Source organism: Pan paniscus, chromosome 15, assembly GCF_029289425.2.
Source record: "Pan paniscus chromosome 15, NHGRI_mPanPan1-v2.0_pri, whole genome shotgun sequence".
In the NCBI taxonomy this organism is placed as follows: Eukaryota; Metazoa; Chordata; class Mammalia; order Primates; family Hominidae; genus Pan; species Pan paniscus.
In genome coordinates, this window is record NC_073264.2 from 68,443,814 (window position 1) to 68,465,700 (window position 21,887).

Genomic DNA, 21,887 nt, shown 5'->3' on the forward strand with positions numbered 1-21,887 from the left:
CATGAGAACATGACTTAACAGTAAATTAATAAAAACGGAATGACTTACTTTTAAATCATTTTACTGTTTATACCACAGTCGCATTTAAATTGGCAGAACGGCTCCCATGACAGACAAGACAGGAACCTGTCATGCAAGGAAAAGTGCAGGTTTTCACAAAGTTTGAGAAGTACCATGGTAACAAGAATGGCTGCAGCAATCTCAGACAACAGCGCCAAGGTTTGCAAGTGGGTAGGAATGAAAGCTGCTCCACAGTAACTGGCCTGAGACCACTAATGCTTCCTAAGAGGTATTTCCTAATATGCTTGGTAAGCAGATCACGTGTAACACAGATGTAAATGGAGTATGATAACACTTCTGCAAAGTAAATTCTGTAAGTTCCTGGGCAGGTTTTACAGATCTCTTTCATCCATGATAAATGGTTGCTAAATTATGATTCTGCAAAAGTAATCCCATAAATAGACATCTAGGTAAATTTTACAACCAGTGAAATTCTTAGGCCAAAAAATAAATAGCCACACAAATCAAACCTACACACTGTGAATTAAAATGAAGCCAGTGTTAGGGTTTCTAAAAGAACCAGAACAGGAAAGATTATTCAAATAGAAGATCCTCGTCCTTCTCTTCAGCCAGAAGATTAGCAGGCTCCAACACCTCTCCAGCTGCTCTCCTTTGCTCCAAGTCCTTCTCAGATTTTTCCTTTAGAATCTTTTTCTTCTCTTGTATTTTCTTTAACCTGTAAAATACAGGTGGGGGTGGATTTTTTAAACACTGTTTCAATATTAAGTAGATTTGATTTCTTTGAGTTTTGTAACAAGGATAATAAACATACACCTAGAAAAAAACCTGGTACTTTTATTAATTTCATTTTCAGTAATTTATTTATAATCTTTTTAAAAACACATAATTTTAAGCTAAAAATACATAATTTTAAGCTAATAACTGATTTAACCTAAGACAGAAGCCTTTTTTTTTTTTTTGAGATGGAGTCTTGCTCTGTCACCCAGGGTGGAGTGCAGTGCAATTCCTTGCCTCAGCCTCCCGAGTAGCTGGGAATACAGGCGCACGCTGCCACACCTGGCTAATTTTTTGTATTTTTAGTAGAGACGGAGGGTTTCACCATCTTGGCCAGGCTGGTCTTGAACTCCTGACCTTGTGATCCACCCGCCTCGGCCTCCCAAAGTGCTGGGATTACAGGCATGAGCCACCGAGCCCGGCCTAGAAGCCTTTATTAGGTTAAATTTTGAAATCCATTCTTGAATGGAACAGATTTTGAGCATTCAGGCATTTTTTTAAAATTTTGGCTCAATACAACCCTGAGTATCATGGAAGGACAGAAACTAACCTTTGATAATTAAGATTATAGACCATAGTTAGATGCTAACTCCAGGTCTAAGACCCCCCCATGCCTTTCCTAAATACTCCTGCCTTCACCTACCTCCCATTTCTCTGAACCGAGTATACAGATCCCTGTACACTACCAGTTTAGTATTTATCCCTGTTGACTCTAAATGTTCATAACCAATTCATGGACATGCATAATTTCTCTCCAAGTGCTGTGCTAATTCTCTAATGGCGTGATTTATATACTATTTGGTAATGCCTCCAGGTGCTTTATCCCTTCTCCTGAACATGAAATACATATTTGTTGAATAACAGCTGAATTCTAGTTTCTTCTCTCAGTTTTTATGTAGGAGGCACCCAATCTAAATCATCATTTCATTTTAAAGAATAATCAAGGGCCAGGCACGGTGGCTCATGCCTGTAATCCCAGCACTTTGGCAGGCCAAGGCAGGTGGATTGCTTGAGGTCAGGAGTTTTGAGACCAGCCTGGCCAACATGGTGAAACACCATCTCTACTAAAAGTACAAAAAAATTATCCAGGCATGGTGGCACATGAGCCAAGATCGAACCATTGCACTCCAGCCTGGGTGACAGAGCAAGACTCTGTCTCACAAAAAAAAAAAAAAAAAAAAAGAATAATTCAGTCTTGGCTGGTCCAAAGGTAATGAGTTCTCTCTATTATGCACAATCAGTTACAGATCAAACTCCTTGTTCTACTCTTTCCTCACTTTTCACTACTGCATTTGACTATCTTAAAACATATATTTAAAAAAAAATCAAACCTAAACAGTTTCTCTGAAAGGCCTAAGTTTTTGGAAATGCCATGTTATAGGTACATGTAAAATTTGACAGATTTGTTTCCACAACTTCTGGTAATAATATTTCTTGCTGCTTATTTATCAGAATAAAACATAAGCTGTGCTAATTCTAAAGAACATAAACCAACAAGTCATTCAGCAAATACAGCCTTTGGAATATGGAAAACAAAAAATGATCAGTAACTGCCAATTTCAACAAACCTATAGAACTCTTCTCGCTCTCTCTCATCCAGCTCTGTGATGATATAAGCAAGAGTACGTTCAATCCGGGGAATGATGACTAGAATAAAAAAAAAATAATATGTGTGAGAACTTCAAACCCCTTTTTTCAAATTATCAGTGCTCATTTGTATAACAGTTATTTTTTCCTAATTGTAAAATTAATGTGCATTTAATGCGGAGAACTTGGAAAATAAAAACACAAAGAAGCTCTCCCTCTCCCCCTCCCCCTCTCCCTCTCCCCACGGTCTCCCTCTCCCTCTCTTTCCACGGTCTCCCTCTGATGCCGAGCCGAAGCTGGACTGTACTGCTGCCATCTCGGCTCACTGCAACCTCCCTGCCTGATTCTCCAGCCTCAGCCTGCCGAGTGCCTGCGATTGCAGGCACGTGCCGCCACGCCTGACTGGTTTTCGTATTTTTTTGGTGGAGACGGGGTTTCGCTGTGTTGGCCGGGCTGGTCTCCAGCTCCTAACTGCGAGTGATCCGCCAGCCTCGGCCTCCCGAGGTGCTGGGATTGCAGATGGAGTCTCGTTCACTCAGTGCTCAATGGTGCCCAGGCTGGAGTGCAGTGGCGTGATCTCGGCTCGCTACAACCTCCACCTCCCAGCCGCCTGCCTTGGCCTCCCAAAGTGCCGAGATTGCAGCCTCTGCCCGGCCGCCACCCCGTCTGGGAAGTGAGGAGCGTCTCTGCCTGGCCGCCCATCGTCTGGGATGTGAGGAGCCCCTCTGCCTGGCTGCCCAGTCTGGAAAGTGAGGAGCGTCTCTGCCCGGCCGCCATCCCATCTAGGAAGTGAGGAGCGTCTCTGCCCGGCCACCCATCATCTGAGATGTGGGGAGCGCCTCTGCCCCGCCGCCCCTTCTGGGAGGTGAGGAGCGTCTCTGCCCGGCCACCCCGTCTGAGAAGTGAGGAGACCCTCCACCCGGCAGCCGCCCCGTCTGAGAAGTGAGGAGCCCCTCCACCCGGCAGCCGCCCCGTCTGAGAAGTGAGGAGCCCCTCCGCCCGGCAGCCACCCCGTCTGGGAAGTGAGGAGCGTCTCCGCCCGGCAGCCACCCCGTCTGGGAGGGAGGTGGGGGGGTCAGCCCCCAGCCCGGCCAGCCGCCCCATCCGGGAGGGAGGTGGGGGGGGTCAGCCCCCCGCCCGGCCAGCCGCCCCGTCCGGGAGGGAGGTGGGGGGTGGTCAGCCCCCCGCCCGGCCAGCCGCCCCGTCCGGGAGGGAGGTGGGGGGGTCAGCCCCTGCCAGGCCAGCCACCCTGTCTGGGAGGTGAGGGGCGCCTCTGCCCAGCCGCCCCTACTGGGAAGTGAGGAGCCCCTCTGCCCGGCCACCACCCCGTCTGGGAGGTGTACCCAACAGCTCATTGAGAACGGGCCATGATGACAATGGCGGTTTTGTGGAATAGAAAAGGGGGAAAGGTGGGGAAAAGATTGAGAAATCAGACGGTTGCCGTGTCTGTGTAGAAAGAAGTAGACATGGGAGACTTTTCATTTTGTTCTGTACTAAGAAAAATTCTTCTGCCTTGGGATCCTGTTGATCTATGACCTTACCCCCAACCCTGTGCTCTCTGAAACATGTGCTGTGTCCAGTCCACTCAGGGTTAAATGGATTAAGGGCGGTGCAAGATGTGCTTTGTTAAACAGATGCTTGAAGGCAGCATGCTCGTTAAGAGTCATCACCACTCCCTAATCTCAAGTACCCAGGGACACAAACACTGCGGAAGGCTGCAGGGTCCTCTGCCTAGGAAAACCAGAGACCTTTGTTCACTTGTTTATCTGCTGACCTTCCCTCCACTATTGTCCTATGACCTGCCAAATCCCCCTCTGTGAGAAACACCCAAGAATGATCAATAAAAAAATAAATAAATAAATAAAATAAAATAAAATAAAAAACACAAAGAAAAAAAGTAAAATGGAGTATAATCCAACCATCCAAAAGAGTAACTACTGTAAACATGTTGGTGTATACCCTTCTAGTGTCTTTTCTATGCATAGATAACCTATTGGACCATAACAAATACAACACTGAATGTGCTGAATTCTATGAATATATAACATTGAAGCACAGATGTTATTTTAAATATAGTAGCAATCAACTGTTAAAAAATCGAGCAGAGAGAATGCTCGATTGAGTTTATGTCATTAGGCTCGACTTTACATAGTTTACCTGTTCAGCTTCTAGAATGTGAACTCTGAGGGTAAGAACTACGAATTATCCTTTTTTTTTTTTTTTTTCTTTGCTTCCACTTTCATGTACAAGGCCTGGCACTAGCAAGCAGTCAAAAAAGTTTTTTAAAAAATGAGGTAACTTTCTCACTAACATTAATATAGTTAATATATAGTTAATATAACAGTTAATATATTTCTAACAATATAGTTAATATATCATATTATACATAGTTAATATAATAGTTAATATATTTCTCACTAGCATTAATATAGAAATTCCCAAAGGAATTTCTTTACTTCAAATTTTGCTTTCTTACCTAAAATTGAGTGTTTCTTTAATAAAAACTAAGTTTATTGAGCAAAAAGTACCATCAACACTAAGCAGTCATATTTTTTAAATAGTGAAATAAAAGAGATGGAAAATAAGTGCATCAAATGGGAAATTTTTTAGAAATCAAGGAGAATGGCTTATACTGATTTAAAGTTAAATATTTAATGTACTCAAAAAGTTGCATCACTCAACCATTAGAAAGAACTAAAGAAAACACTAAGGATCTTGAGAAATATTCCTACCCTTAAATAACTGCATGAATAACTGGAAATGAAGAAAACATTCCATAATTTTTAAGTCACCACTTTCCTATGTGTGTAACTCCCCCAGATCATACAAGTACTTCTATCAGAACACTTCATAACACTTTTTTTTTTTACTATGGACACACTTCTCTCTTTGCACTGTGGGCAAGGGAAGCATCTTATTCATCTATCAGTCTTCAGTACAGTCCCTGAATTCTAGCAGTTTCATGACAAGTGGAGGGTATGGACAAGTGACAAAGCACCTCACAGTACCTAATACTCACCATGTTCAATGGCATTTACACGCCTGTTGGTTATCTTAATAGCTTCATCCAAAGTAACAAAAGAAGTCTAAAATAAGAACAAATTAATAATGTAAGCACAAAGTCTTCCTAATCATTCCCTGATCACTTGACTCCACTAAGACTGCACTTGTAGAAAACATTTGAGAACCAAGACAACTTCTTTTCGGCATGCTTAAAAAACAAAATTCTTAGGCTGGGCGCATGGCTCACACCTATAACCCCAATACTTTGGGAGGCTGAGGTGGGAGAATCACTTGAAGTTGGGAGTTCAAGACCAGCCTGGGCAACACAATGAGACCTTGCCTCTACAAGAAATAAATTTTTAAAATTAGCTGGGTGTAGTAGCATGCACCTGTAGTCCCAGCTGCTTGGTAATCTGTGATGGGAGGATCGTTTGAGGCTGCAGTGAGCTATTACTGTGCCACTGTACTCCAGCTTGGGCGACAGAGTAAGACCCTGTCTCTTCACAACAAAACAAAAACAAAATTCTTGTGAGATTTCCATAGGGCTAACACTATTTCCATGCTATTGATAACCTACATGTCACATTTGGTAGGTTTCCAAATTAACCTGCCTGGGCAGATTGAGGGATCTTATGATTCATGGTTTACATCCTGTCCCTGAGTAAGGAAATCTTAAGTTTCTCAGACTGCTGACATACTGATTAATATGCAACCTACTGACGCTGAAAATGACACTGATTTGTTTCTGAATCATGAAGTTTTACTTCATGATTTACTTGCATGTAGAACATTTTAGCTTGTATTTGTAATCTGTAGCCAATGATTGTGACCTCTGTATTGTACTCGTCAATGAAAAGGACAACTTGGGTATGAGGAGTCCTCCCTTTTCCTAAACTTTCCCATAAAAGCCTTCCAACTTGTAGCAGACTCTAGAACACACCCAACTTTGTTGGTGTCTTCCCAGGTCAATCCTCACATTTGGCTTTCAATAAACCTTTATCAAATCATTTCTGCTTCAACAGGCTTTACTTGAGTTGACACTATTATAATTTGTTTACTATAGTCTCACCTAAATAACAACATAAAAATGACAAGAAAGAATCAAGCATTAATAACCTAGATATATACTCACTGGCCACATAGGGGAAAAAATGGTCTTCCATGCACAAACGATGTTTATTTACATTTACATTTAAATCTAGTATCAACTTGCTATTCTTACTTAGCAAAGAGTGAAACTGGGCTGGGTGAGGTGGCTCACACTTATAATTCCAGCACTTTGGGAGGCTGAGATGGCAGGATTTCTTGAGGCCAGGAGTTTGAGACCAGCCTGGGCAACGTAGCAAGACCTCATCTCAAGTAAAAAATTCAAAAATATTATCCAGGCGAGGTGGCACAAACTTGTAGTCCCAGCTACTTGGGAGGCTGAGGCAGGAGACTGCTTGAGCCCAGGAGATCCAGGCTGCAGTTAGCCAAGATCGCAACACTGCACTCCAGCCTGGGCAACAGAGCAAGATTCTGTCTCAAAGAAAAAAAAAAAACAAAAATAAAAAAACAAGAGTGTACCATAGCACATACATTTTGTTAATAAGAAGAAGCAGGGGCCGGGTGTGGTGGCTCATACCTATAATCCCAGCACTTTGGAAGGATGAGGCGGGCTGATTACTTGAGCCCAGGAGTTCGAGACCAGCCTGGACGACATGGTGAAACCCCACCTCTACAAAAAATACAAAAATTAGCTAGGTGTGATGGGGCATGCCTATAGTCCCAGCTACTCAGGAGGCTGAGGTGGGCGGATCACTTAAGCCCAGGAGGTTAAGGTTGCAGTGAGCTGGGATTATGCCACTGCACTCCAGCCTGGGTGACACAGTGAGACCCCATTTCGAAAAATAAATAAATTTTTAAATTAAACAAAAGTAGGGGCCAGGTGCAGTGGCTCATGCCTGTAATCCTAGCACTTTGGGAGGCCAAGGCGGGTGGATCACCTGAGGTCAGGAGTTCGAGACCAGCCTGACCAACATGGCAAAACCCTGTCTCTACTAAAAATACAAAAGTTAGCCAGGCATGGTGGCACATGTCTGTAATCAGCTACTTGGGAGGCTGAGGCAGGAGAATCACTTGAACCCAGGAGGCAGAGGTTGCAGTGAGCCGAGGTCGCGCCATTGCACTCCAGCCTGGGCAACAAGAGTAAAACTCCATCTCAAAAAAATAAAAAATACATAAATTTTAAAAAGTAGGGACAATGGTACAAAAGCCATCACTTCAGAAATCAAAATATTATGTTTGTTTTACATAGGATCATGGGAACAGTTAAAAGTACAAAGCACAGTATATGCTGACTCAAGACCTGACTCTCCTCCACCTGACTGTTACAAATCAAACTACAGGAGTTCTCCAGGTCTTTTGCTACTTACCTGCAGAGAAGCTAGTTCCACCAGTAGTTCCACTGCTTTGGCATAATTCCTCTTTAATTTAGCCAACTGTTCCCCACCTCTGGCTAAACCAGTCAGTTCATAACCTGAAAGGACCAGTCAGACAACATTTTTAATTAGAGTAAAATATCTTCCCTATAAAATTCCCCAAAAGGAGATAATTCAGAATAATAACAAATATAGAAAGATGAATTCACTAATCTTCATTGAATGTAAACATGAAGTGCCTATCTCACTCCCCAAACACTATAGGAGCATGCTACTAAATACAGTTTTCCACAAGAATACTATTCTAAATATAACTACAAAGGAAGCTTTTAACCAACCTTCACTTCACTAGTTTGATGCCCCTTATTCCCTTTGAAAATCATACTGCCTGATGCCCAGAGTACGATGACACTCTGTGAACAGGTGACTCTCTAGAATGCTCTACTTCTTCGTATGAAATGTACTTAATATTCTATATGTTTTAATTAAATATCACATGAAGCAAGGAAATACAAGTGCCAAAAGAAAGAATATTATTTGTTTATTTATTTATTGAGATGGGGTCTCACTCTGCCACCCAGGCTGGAGTGCAGTGGTGCGATCTCAGCTCACTGTAAGCTCCACTTCTCAGGCTCAAGCAATCCTCCCACCTCGGCCTCCCGAGTAGCTGGGACCACAGGCGCACGCCACCAGGCCCAGCTAATTTTTGTAACTTTTTGGGTGGAGACGGGGTTTCACCATGTTGCCCAGGCTGGTCTCAAACTCCTGGGCTAAGGTGATCCACCTGCCTCAGCCTCCCAAAGTGCTGGGATTGCAGGTGTGAGCCACTGTGCCTGGCCAAGAGTATTGTTTCTATGAAAAAAGTTAATACTTTATTTTGGAAAGAAAATATGCTGTCAAACTAGGAATGGAATGAATAAGACAGTTATTTAAAAAGTGGAAGTGGGCTATAAAAATCTAGAAACAATCAGCATTCAGGTTGCATCAGTGTCTAAGATCTTATTTGACTTTAAAGAGACCCAAACTGGGAATTATAAGCAGTGCATTGTGGGTGTAGGATATGCAGAAAAACAACCTAGAAGTCTAATCAGTGAATTCATATTCAAAAGGCCTTATATTTTTTAAATAGCAAGTGATTCTACATTGATATATTTCTGATAAAATATTGAAATATTTTAAGATATGTATAATGTTTTATGACTTCCTAGCATAAGACCTTTTTCTTTTTTGAGACAAGGTTTTGCTCTGTAGCCCAGGCTGGAGTGCAGTGGCGTGATCAGAACTCACTGCAACTACCTCCCCAGCTCAAGCAATCCTCCCTCCTCAGCCCTGGAAGTAGCTGAAACTACAGGCACGTGCCACCACACCTGGCTGATTTTTTATATTTTTTGTAGAGATGGAGATTTGCCTGCCTCAGCCTCCCATAGTGCCAGTATTACAGGCATGAGCCATTGTGCCCGGCCTTAAGACCTTTTGATTAACTGATCAACTATTGTCCTGACTATATCAAATAAGAGGATTTCTAACTCAGGAACCTCTCAACATCTAGCACCATTTTCCAGAACTTAGTTCATTTAAAGAGGAAACAGGAAATCCCAGAGACACAAAGTAATACAAAAAGTTTCACACTTACTGTCAGTTCCTTCATGGTAATGTTCAAATACTGGCAAAGTAACACCTGTTAAACACAGAAGCATACATGGATTCACAAACCTTTAAGTTCTCTTTTTTTTTTTTTTTTTTTTGAGACAGTTTTGCTCTTGTCGCCGAGGCTGGAATGCAATGGCGTGATCTCGCCTCACCGCAACCTCTGCCTCCCAGGTTCAAGCAATTCTCCTGGTCAGCCTCCTGAATAGGTGGGATTACAGGCATGCACCACCACACCCGGCTAATTTTGTATTTTTAGTAGACACGGGGTTTCTCCATGTTGGTAAGGTTGGTCTTGAACTTCCGACCTCAGGTGATCCACCCGCCTCAACCTCCCAAAGTGCTGGGATTACAGGTATGAGCCACCGCGCCTGGCCTAAGTTCTGTTTCTTAATCACTGTTTTCTGTGTTTCTTTTTCATCAAACTCAAAAATCAAGAGCTTAAGTATGGAATTGTAATTGGTTTCAATTAATGAATTTAGGAACTTGCCTTCTTTTTTTTTTTTTTGAGACAGAGTCTCACTCTGTCGCCCAGGCTGCAGTGCAGTGGTGTGGTCTTCAGCTCACTGCAACCACCGCCTCCTGGGGTCAAGTGATTCTCCCACCTCAGCCTCCTGAGTAGCTGGGACAACAGGCACATGCCATGCCCAGCTAATTTTTTTTTTTTTTTTTAAAGATGAGTTTCGCTCTTGTTGCCTGGGCTGGAGTACAATGGTGCAATCTCGGCTCACCACAACCTCTGCCTCCTGGGTCCAAGTGAGTCTCCTGCCTCAGCCTCTCAAGTAGCTGGGATTACAGGCATGCGCTACCACGTCTGGCTTATTTTGTATTTTAGTAGAGACAGGATTTCTCCATATTAGGCTGGTCTCAAACTCCCGACCTCAGGCGATCCGCCCACCTTGGCTTCCCAAAGCACTGGGATTACAGGTGTGAGCCATCACACCCGGCCTAATTTTTGTATTCTTTGGTAAAGATGGGGTTTCACCATGTTGGCCAGGCTGGTCTCGAACTCCTGACCTTGTGATCCGCCCACCTCGGCCTCCCAAAGTGCTGGGATTACAGGTGTGAGCCACCACATCCAGTGGAACCTGCCTTCTTTATTTTTTTATTTTTTATTTTTAGACAGAGTCTTGCTCTGTCACCCAGGCTGGAGTGCAGTGGTGCAATCTCGGCTCACTGGAACCTCCGCTTCCCGGGTTCAAGCGATTCTCCTGCCTCAGCCTCCCAAGTAGCTGGGGCTACAGGCGCGTGCCACCAAACCTGGCTAATTTTTGTATTATTAGTAGAGATGGGGTTTCACCATGTTGGCCAGGCTGGTCTCGAACTCCTGACCTTGTGATCCGCCCACCTCGGCCTCCCAAAGTGCTGGGATTACAGGCATGAGCCACCGTGCCCAGCCGGAACCTGCCTTCTTAAGTGTTCACTTCTATACAAAAGTCAAATTATCCTGAGTAATTAGAAACCTGGTTGTTAATGATTTTAACATGTAAAGCCAATCAACTTGTTCTAAGTAGAAGGAAGAAACTAGGACATTAAGATCTTGCTGTATAAACAAGTTAATTTTAAAATGTCACCTCTTTTCTCCCCAAAGGGTTTCTAAAAGGTTGAAACGTTACCTGCTACATTATCTTTCTTCGCTCGAATCTTCACTTGCGCTTTATTGACATTTTGGATAACTGTAGTGCTGCAGAAAAAGAGAAAGCTATTTAGCAGACTCTTCAGAAATAAACCTACAGGGACCCACTGGATAGTTTTAACATTAAATGAGACCAAGAGTGAGATGTCACAATTAAGTATGTTTTGATAACTGTCCTTTTTCCAAAAAGGGAGAAAAGTCATTACTGCTAGAGGAGGGCCTCTGAAAGCAGAGAATGAACAATATTCAAAACATTAGCAGTAAGAAAAGAACAAAGAATGATTTTAAAGTTCATGGATTGCTTATGTTTTCAGTCAGAGGTGTGCTACATGGATATAACTTTAAGGATTCTTCTGCTAGTGTGAGATAGAGAAAACTCCTTTCTAGGTTTGCTGTTGAATTGGTTAAGCTGGCGTTCAATTCCTTTACCCTGGAAACTATGTTCCATCTGGCTTTGTGTGACTTCTCAAATGTTACCAGAAAGTGCCTTCCTGGCAGGGTGCGATAGCTCACGCCTGTAATCCCGGCACTTTGGGAGGCCGAGGCAGGAGGATTGTTTGAGGCCAGGAGTTCAAAACCAGCCTGGGCAATGTGGCGAAACTCAAAAACACAAAAATTAGCCAGTCTCATAACCCAATCTCAAAACAAAACAAAAATAAATATTATAGAAAGTATCTTCCCCATAACCACCCTAAAACACTCACATACCACTTATACACTATTGATTGATCTCCACCCTCTGCTAGAAAATTCAATGCAAGCTGTGATCTTACCAGCACTGGCAAAAATGAAAGCCTACCACTTCAAAGGGCCTTATTAAGGCCCAAGAGCAGTGAAAGCTCCTAGATAATAGGCATCATGTCATTAGGAAAAGAATAAAATCAGAAACCTTGAAAACAACTTCTGCCTCTGCCCCTAATTAGCCAAGTGACCTCAGGAAGGCATTTAATTAAAACTGAGAATAACAATGCTTGCCTTACCTATCTCATAGTGTTATTTGGAGAATTACATAACATATGTAAATTGGCATAACACATTTGCAAGCTATTTTGTATGCTTTGTAAAGGATTTACTGATGTCACCAAAGCCATGAAGTTCATGCCTTTTAAATAATCCAATTCTCAAAAATTTATCCTAAGGGAATAATTCAGTAGAAACAAAAATACATATGTGTAAAAATGTTCACTGCACTTTCCCTAATATTCCAAAAAACTAAGAATTAACCCAAATACCCAGCATTAGGAGAAAAAAAAATACATCTTGAGAAAGATCATACAGCCATGTTGAAAATAAGGAAAAATGTTTATGATACAACGTTAAGTGAAAATGGACTCTAAAATACTAAGTATCCTGCGCCTGCAACTATGTAAGAATTACATGTGGAAGATGACAGTGGAGTTAAGGTGATGGGGTTAAAAGAATTCTTTCTTATTATTACTATATCATTTGTCCTTAATGCTTATTTCTGAATTAAAAAATGCTTTTTAAATGAAATTATGAGACTGAAATCACTTTGTTTTGCTTCAAAACACCCCGTTTAGTCCCCTTACCTGAAGTCACCTGCTGTGAACTTGGCTTCAGCTAGTGAAAAGGCAGCTTCTCTCATCACTTCGCCCATCAACATTTTAGTCTGGAAAAGCATAAACCAACAGCAGATTCAACCAAGCCTCTTACAAGGAAATATTCCATCATAATTATGTTCCTTTAATAACCATCAGTATTTTATGCTGGCTGTGCATGTAAATATTGGTTTGATAACGATAAACAGAAATTTCCAATTTTTAACAGTTTTGGTTATGATCACTAACAATATTACAAACTATGAGTTTTATAATTAAAACAGAATAAATGCATTGAGAAACAGAAAACTGAATCTTTACTGAAGGACCTATATTATTCCTGAATGGGTACATGCTGATTTACTCAAACTAATCTCTTAAATTCACTGCAGTTGCAGTCAAAACCCTAATGGTGTATTAATTTTAAAGTACATCCGGAATATTTAATGTTTGAGAATATTCAATAATGTTTCAGAAAGAGAAGAAAAACTGGGTCAGCTGGGTAGGGAGTTGCCTTCCCAAGTATTAAAAAGGTACAGCTACAATAAGGAAATATTAATATATCTGGTTTGGGACAGTTAAGTCAATGAAATAGACTAGAGGATTCAGAAACAACCCCAGGTCTATATGGAAATTTAGTAAAGAGACCACTCTACTGTCTATACAGTACAAAATGATAAAGTTACCTACCTCACATCATACTGCCCCCAAAATTCAGACATAATTAAGATAAAGGTTTAAAGAAAAAAAAACTGTAAAGTAACAAAAGAAAATGTGGCATAATATTTTCCTAATCATTTTAGGTCTTTTCTAAGCCTTATATGTAACTCAGAAGCTATATAAAGAAAAAGACCAACAGATTTGACCAAAGGAAAAACATTTTTAACTTTTTTTAATTTTTATTTTTTGAGACAAGGTCTTACTTTGTTGCCTGGGCTAGAGTACAGTGGTGTAATCATAGCTCACTGCAGCTTCAAACTCATAGGCTCAGGCAATCCTCCTGCCTCAGGCTCCCAAGTAGCTGGGACTACAGGTGCATGCCACCACACTCTGCTAATTTTCTTCTTCTTATTTTTTTTTTTTTTTGTAGAGACAAGGTCTCACTGTGTTGCCCAGGCTGGTCTCAAATTCCTGGGCTCAAACCATCCTCCCACCTCGGCCTCCCAAAGTGTTGGGATTACAGGCATGAGTCACCACACCTAGTATTAACTTTTTTTTTTAAGTTAAAAGAAAAGGCGTGGAAAAAATATTTTTAACATTTTACACATTAGGCAGAATACACATAGAACCTCTACCAAAAAAAAAAAAAAGACATTTACCAAGAAAATCAAATTGTCAATAAGCATGAAAAGCTCCTTAACTTCACAAATAATCAAAAGTAGTACAGGGCCAGGCACAGTGGCTAACACCTGTAATCCCAGTGCTTTGGAAGGATGAGGTGGAATGATCACTTGAGCCCAGGTGGTTGAGACCACCCTGGGTAATAAAGCAAGACCCCATCTCCACAAAAAATAAAAAAATAAAAATAAAAACAGCACTCACAGAAAATGCTTTTGTTAAGTACATACAGGTTTAAAAATAAAACACAAAAACTGTAAACTCAGCACTTTCGGAGGCCAAGATAGAAAGACTGTTTGAGCCCGGGAGTCAAAAAGACTAGCCTGGGCAACATAGTGAGACCTCGTCTCTACTAAAAATAAAAAAAATGAGCTGAGAATGGTAGCATGCACCTGTAGTCCCAGCTACTCGAGAGGCCGAGGTGGGAGGATCACTGGAGCCCAGTTTGAGGCTGCAGAGTAAGACCTTGCCTCAAAAAAAAAAAAAAAAAAAGAAAAAGACTAGAAATAAAATGTCATACCATGCAGTAGTACATGCTACAATAAAATTAAAATAAGGAATTGTGAGAGAAGCAAACATGGTGTTCACTTTGGATTGGGTGATCAGGAACAGCCTCTCTTAAGAGACTAGAACAGCTAAAGGAGCCAGTTATAAGTTCTGGGGAAAGAGTATTTCAGGCAGGAGAAAGAGCTAATGAAAAGTACCTGGAGGACCTTAGGAAGAATGCTCTAAATAAGGTAAGAGAGGCAGGCGGGGGGCCAATCAGATCACGTGGAGCTTTGCAGGCAAGATTAAAGAGTTTGGATTTTATTAAATGAACTATCTGATATTTGACACTTGTTAAACTTATAATGGTATTTTTACTTTTGAAAGAAAAAAATTAATTAAAATAACAACAACAAAAAAAAATGCCAAGGGCCATGCTGGATTTTCCTAAAATAAATACTATTCTAAGAAAAGTTCATTCTACCTCTATTATCTTCTTTAGGATCTGTCGAAATCGAAGAGTTAAGGCATCAGATTTTTTCTTCAGGAGGTTTCGACCTGTCTGTGCTCCCTTTAAACGAGCCTTCATGATGGTCTGTGCCCTATATAAACATAAACAAAGTTAAGACATCTATTCTCATTGTTTAAAAGACAAAAAAACCCTCCCCACCAGTGTTAAAATTATCCTTTATCCTTTGATGTGATGAAAGTGAGACTATATAGAGAATTTGTAGCTGACAGGTTTAACTGATGCTATGGTTTGAATATGTCCCTAATCTTCATGTGTTGGAAACAATCTCCAATGCAACAATGTTGGGAGGTGGGACCACCAAGAGATGACTGGGTCATCTGGGATCTGCCCTCCATGAATGGATTAACGTCATTATGGTAAGACTGGGTTCCTTATTGCAGGAGTGGGTTGGTTTTAAATGTGAGTTCATCTGGGTACACCTGTAATCCCAGCTACAGGTGTAAGTGGGAGGATCCCTTGAGCCTGGGAGTTCAAGTCCAGCATGGGTAAGATAGTAGCAAGACTCCTTTTTTGTTGTTGTTGTTGTTGTTGTTGTTGTTTTTGAGATGGAGTCTCACTGTGAGGCCCAGGCTGGAGTGCAATGGCGCGATCTCGACTCATTGCAACCTCCACCTCCCAGGTTCAAGCAATTCTCCCACCCCAGCCTCCCAAGTAGCTAGAACTACAGGCGTGTGCCACCAAGCCCAGCTATTTTTTTTGTATTTTTAGTAGAGACAGGGTTTCACCATACTGACCAGGCTCATCTCGAACTCTTGACTTTAAGTGATCTGCCTGCCTCAGCCTCCCAAAGTAATGGGATTACAGGGATGAGCCACCGTGCCCGGCCCGACTCCTTATTTTTTGAGATGGGGTCTTGCTCTGTCACCCAGGCTGGATTGCAGTGGTATGATCATAGCTTGCTGCAGCCTCTAACTCCTGGTCTCATGAAATCCTCCAGCCTCAGCTTCCCAAAGTGCTGGGATTATGGGCATGAACCACTGCACCTGACCCTGTCCCTTTAGAAAAAAAAAAAGGCATGTTTGACCCTTTCTTGCTCTCTCTCTCACCCTCGCCTTCTGCCATGGGATAACACAGCAAGAAGGCCCTCACCCTTCTCAGCCTCCAGAACCATGAACCAAATAAATTTTTTTCTTTATAAATTACCCAGTCTCAAGTATTGTTATAGCAGCAGAAAATGGACTAAGACAACTGGTTTTTCAATAATGTAGATTTCTACCATCAGTGTTCCATAAATGAAAAGTTTATTAATTTACAACAGAAACAATTTTATAATCAATATCTGGAATATTTATTAAATCATCATAAATGTTATCAGGAGCCTTATTTTATGATGCCAACATAGTTTAAATACTTATTTGATTTGTAAGTTAAAATAATATCTTTGTTTTAGTTTCCACTGGAGGTAATATTAAGGATTTAAAAATCTATCCACTAATATATATCAAAATTTTAAATGCAATTATTTTCAAGACCAACAATTCCACTTTGAGGAATTTATCCTACAAATTTATTCCCACATGTGTACAAAAACACGTGCAAGGTTTAAAAGATGGGTACTCCAGCCTTATGGTAATAGCAAAAGGGAGAAACAAGCTAAATGCTAAATACATCAGAGTTCACCTATGATGGAATGATATACAGTCATTAAAAAAGACGAAGGTATATAGGCATGTGCTGTCTATATAACAGTCTTATTTATGCAAAGTAAGGAAAAAATGTGCTTATATAGATGCAGAGAATAGTTCTAGAAAGGATTCACAAAAACTGGCAAGAGTTACCTTTGATAAATGGGACTGGATGAAAAATATGGATTTACTTTTTACTACTATATTCTTTTGTACCTTTTGCATTTTATTTTATTTTTTGAGGTGAAGTTTCACTCTTGTTGCCCAGGCTAGAGTGCAATGGCGCGATCTCGGCTCACTGCAACCTCTGCCTCCCAGGTTCAAGCGATTCTCCTGCCTCAGCATCCCGAGTAGCTGGGATTACAGGCATGCGTCACCATGCCTGGCTAATTTTTTATTTTTAGTAGAGACAGGGTTTCTCCATGTTGGTCAGGCTGGTCTCGAACTCCTGACCTCAGGTGATCCGCCCACCTCGGCCTCACAAAGTGCTAGGATTACAGGCATGAGCCACTGCACCTGGCCTGCATTTTTTATACCACAATAATTTACCACATTTTCTATTAAAAGTGTGGTATTAACATGTTTTGATATCATCAATCAAGATCCTAACAGCAATCATTTTATTAATTTGTAAAAGACTAGGTAACAAATGACATACATAAGATTCCTGAGAAATGACAAGCTAAATTTACACTGAAGTCTCCTCACTTCCTTGTTTCAATTTTTTTTCCCCATCAGAAGCCCCAATACCAAAGTCAAGCAGAAACTGACATTTCTGTTCTTGCTGCCATATGCCAGATACAATTTAATAATGAAAAAAGTGGAGCCCAGTTCGAGGATGTAGAAGTAAGACCCTGTCTCAAAAAAAAAAAAAAAAAAAAAGACTAGAAATAAAATGTCATACCATGCAGTAGTACATGCTACAATAAAATTAAAATAAGGAATTATGACAGAAGCAAACATGGTGTTCACTTTAGATTGGGTGATCAGGAACAGCCTCTCTTAAGAGACTAGAACAGCCAAAGGAGCCAGTTATAAGTTCCGGGGAAAGAGTATTTCAGGCAGGAAAAAGAGCTAATGAAAAGTACCTGGAGGACCTTAGGAAGAATGCTCTAAATAAGGTAAGTGGTACAGTGGCTTATGCCTGTAATCAGCACTTTGGGAGGCTAAGGTGGGTAGATTGCTTGAGTTCAAGACCAGCCTGGGAAACAAGGTGAAACCCTGTCTCTACAAAAAAAAAAAAAAAATACCAAAATTACCTGGGCATGGTAGGGCACACCGGTAGTCCCATATACAAAGAAGGCTAAGGTGAGAGGACTGATTGAGCCCAGGAGGTTGAGGCAGTGAGCTGTGATCATGCCACTGCACTGCAGCCTGGACAACAGAGCAAGACTCGGTCTCAAAAAAACAAGTGTTTGGGTAATAAAATTCAACAATAAGGTTGTATAACCTAGACACAGTATAACCTAGACACAGTGATTTAAGGGGATATAATTTCATATGACTGGTGTTTTAAAATCGCATGTACTAATAAACTTTTTTGGCCAGGTGCAGTGGCTCACACCTGTAATACCAACACTTTGGGAGGCCGAGGCAGGTGGATAACTTGAGGTCAGGAGTTCGAGACCACCCTGGCCAAGATAGTGAAACCCCATCTCTACCAAAAAATACAAAAATTAGCTGGGTATGGTGCTGCATCCCTGTGGTCCCGGCTACTCAGAAGTCTGAGGCACAAAAATCACTTGAACCTGGCAGGCAGAGGTTACAGTGAGCCAAGATCGGGTCACTGCACTCCAGCCTGGGCAACAGAGGGAAAACCTGCCTCAAAAAAACAAAACAAAACAAAACAAAAACAAAAAACAAACACCATTTGGCCAAATTCTTAAATTATACTGGAATCTTTTACCATAGGGCTAAGATCACTAAGACAATTCTATAGCTGAAAGGGACTTTAGACATTAACTTAAAGATTAGAAAAATGAGGCTTAGAAAAGTAAAACAACTTTCTCAAAGTTACTCAGTGAAGAAAAGGCAGGGCAGGGACTTGAACCAGACTTTTGATTCCACTGACTTTCCCAATGCTCAAACTAAGGCTCCAACCTACGTTCACTGTACCCCAAACATGTGCCTCCCCTTAAAGACAACAATTATCACTGGCTGACTCTGCACTGACTGGTCTCACAAGAGGTCTTATCAAGTGAAGGTCGTTTAGTTTCCAGCCTGAGAAGGAGCTATCCATCTCAATGTGTGCATTTAACATAATGTATTGTTGATAGTAAATACTAGAACTTGGGCTCAAAGAGCTGGATCAAATTTAAGTCAAATTGTAGTACTGCATATTCCAGCCAGTTTATAGTAAAAGGTAAACTGGTTGATAAAATTGAATTTACCATGTTAATTTTATTTTCCTCCTAGGGAATGGCATCTTTGTGAAATGGGCAATTTTAATTCCTGAAACTCTAAGAGCAGCGTGCACACTTACAGCTAATATGTAGCAGAACCTGGATTTAGTGGACTTCTGTTGACTCCAAATTTTTCATGCGTCTTTTACTTCCACTCTACAATTGTTTTTGCTTTCTCTGGTACGAAAGTGGGTGAAAGTAACACCACAGAATAATACTGTTGAATGGAAATGTCTGTGAAACAAGCTGCCAGTATATTTTCTAGCCTATGGCTTTTAAAACTTGCTCCTTTACATGTTTCAGAGCTGCTCAGTCCTACTCAAAAAGTTTGACCTTTAGCTAGGATGATGACTTTTCTTCCAGCTGAATCAAAGACATCTGACTACATGACAAAAAGCCTGCTGCCAGCCATGGGGAAAATATTTAGAGAAGAGATTATTTCCTGCACCTGATTTTCCTCTCAATCAGCAAGCTGAGAGCTTTCAAATAGTAGTTTCACCTTCATGAGCCTATCATTTTCTTACCTAAGCCCAAAGATGTCTATTTTTGCCTCTTAGTCTCAAAGTAAAAGTTCCAAAGTAAAAACAAAAAAGTTATTCTGACTGCTGTCAAAGATAAACCCAGCCAGACATTCGTTAAAGTAGTGAAAACAGATTTTATTCAGTAAACCACTGATAGTAGGGGAAAGGGCTGAGCTCAATTCTCATTTGTGCAGAGGTGACTGGCCATTTTAAAAAAGAGAGTAAGGGAGTGGCAGGGAGCCAGCCGCAAGAAGAGTCAGAGAAGAGAAACCTTAAAGTGTTGGTCAGTGTAAACGCCATACTACCTGGCAATTAGTAAGTTACTATTCTATCCTCTCACACAGACTGGGAGACAAAGCCCCTATCCCTCCTGATGATTACGTTTCAAAGAAATGGCTCTCAAAGATACTTGAAGGGACGCTTCAGAGTTGGAAGAGATACATATTAACAATCGTAAGCCTGTTTCGTAAATGCTCTAAAAAGGGAACGAGAGGGGTCTATCAATTAGGTGTTGACTAGAACAAACAGTAAATTCTCCTCCTAGCTTTGAGCTTTTTCAGGCAGGCATTTTAATGGCGGGGGCGGGGGGGGCGCGGCCTGGGGTCACCCTAGGGGCAGGCCTTACATTGCTAGAAGATAAACTAGTGTCGATGTCTTTCAGTGCAGAAGTTTTGACTGAGTCATCACGTCCTAGGGGTTCTGCAGTTGTCACTACCCCGGGATAGTCCTCATCTTTATTTCCCCACAACTAGCTTGCTGCCTACTTAGTGCAAACAGCTATTAGAAAGTCAACAGGTGAAGGTAAAAAATTTAAAAACTTCATTTCATTAAGAGCTATTTAGTCACCGGGCAGAAACAAATCTGGGCTTCAGGTTTGAATATAACTTTTATTTTAAGCATCCTCAGATTCTCTCAAAGGACAGAATGAGGAAAAACAACAAAACACCCCCACAGAGATAGGACCACAATGAAAGGGTCTAAATGTCAGGGTCAAAACTGATTTTCTGCTTCCTCACTGAAAAGAAAAAGGGAAAGCCAGGCGCGGTGGCTCCCATCTATAATCTCAGCCGCCAGGGAGGCTGAGGCCGGAGGATCACTTGAGCCCAGGGGTTTGAGGCTGCTGTGAGCTCTGATCATACCACTGCACCCCAGCCTGGGAGACCCTGTCTCTTATTAAAACAAACAAACAACAAACTAAATAAAAATAAACAGGATGAGGAGGAGAAAGGGAGCAAGTTGTTAGGCACATTTGAGAAAACGTCAAAATTTTCCTTACAAACTAGCCAAACACCTACAGTGATATGCCATTTTCCTGACAAAGAATTCAGGCCCCAAAAGAAAGGCAGCCCACAACTGAGCGTATTCCGAAGCATGAGTTCTTTCAAGAAATATTTTTGTGTGTACCTTCTATGGATTGTTAAGACACTCTTTCATCCTGGAGAGAGCCCACAGTCTAGTGGGAGAGAAAGACACATAAACAAATATCTACTTTACAGCGTGATGACCGGTATTAACACAGGTCTGAACAAGGTGCAGCGGTGAGAGAGCAAAAGCAGTGCCTCAGAAACACAGGGATATCCTCTCACAGCAGGTGACATTTGGCGGGATCTTGGAAAATGAGTAAGGGGATCCAAGATCGAATCCGAGGGCTATGCTAGGGCGATTCGATTCCATCCCCACTTTGGCGTAGGGACCTCTTCTATATCCTCAGTAAACTTCCCTTCTCAGAGCATTTATTAAAACCTCCTTGGCCTTTCCAGACGAATGTCTGGCTACGTAAACTGTGAGCTCTGTAGGGCAGAGGTGGCGACGATTCAGTTATATAAATCCAGTGCCCGGCTCAATAAGGGTATGTGGAATGGATGAATCCATTAATGAATAAAGACAGCAGACCTCCACAAAAGCCCGCCGGCCGGGCGCCTTTTCCTACCGGCTGGGATCGCTTCGTCCAGCCTGATTCACTCAGGAGGAATGCGCGAAGAGGCCGTCAGGAAGCCTCGCCCTAGACTCAAGAAAAGAACCTGGGAAAAGCTCAGGATCCTCCCAGGAAACAAGGACCCTCACTGTGGCCCAGGGTCTGAAGGGACCGCGCTCCGGGTTCCTAAACCTGTGAAAGCGGCTTATCCCATTCCTTTACTTACATTCGCGAGGGAAAGATTTCAATTCGGTCTTTGCCCGACATTCTGACGATAACTTTTCGGCTCGGGTCCCCGGCCGGGCAACCGAGGCTGCAACAGCTCCAGAACTGGCCTCCACAGTGTCTTCCTCTACGGGAGTCAGCTGGTTGTGTCACTTGACCCCTCTTGTTGCTAAGAGGCAGCAGGGACACCCATTTT

The 21,887-nt window shown here is 41.7% G+C and overlaps 1 protein-coding gene across 1 annotated transcript; it reads right to left on the bottom strand.

Annotated features, from left to right (window-relative positions):
* Nucleotides 1-44: 44 nt before the first annotated feature.
* On the bottom strand, nt 45-21,826 carry ATP6V1D (ATPase H+ transporting V1 subunit D). Its single transcript, XM_003824066.5, has 9 exons — nt 21,693-21,826; nt 14,956-15,073; nt 12,639-12,718; nt 11,069-11,136; nt 9,439-9,483; nt 7,800-7,903; nt 5,402-5,468; nt 2,364-2,442; nt 45-736 (listed from the first exon to the last, which is right to left on the bottom strand). The coding sequence occupies exons 1-9, from the start codon at nt 21,731-21,733 to the stop codon at nt 595-597; spliced, it is 744 nt and encodes a 247-aa protein (XP_003824114.1). The 5' UTR covers nt 21,734-21,826; the 3' UTR covers nt 45-594.
* Between the last annotated feature and the right edge of the window lie 61 nt (nt 21,827-21,887).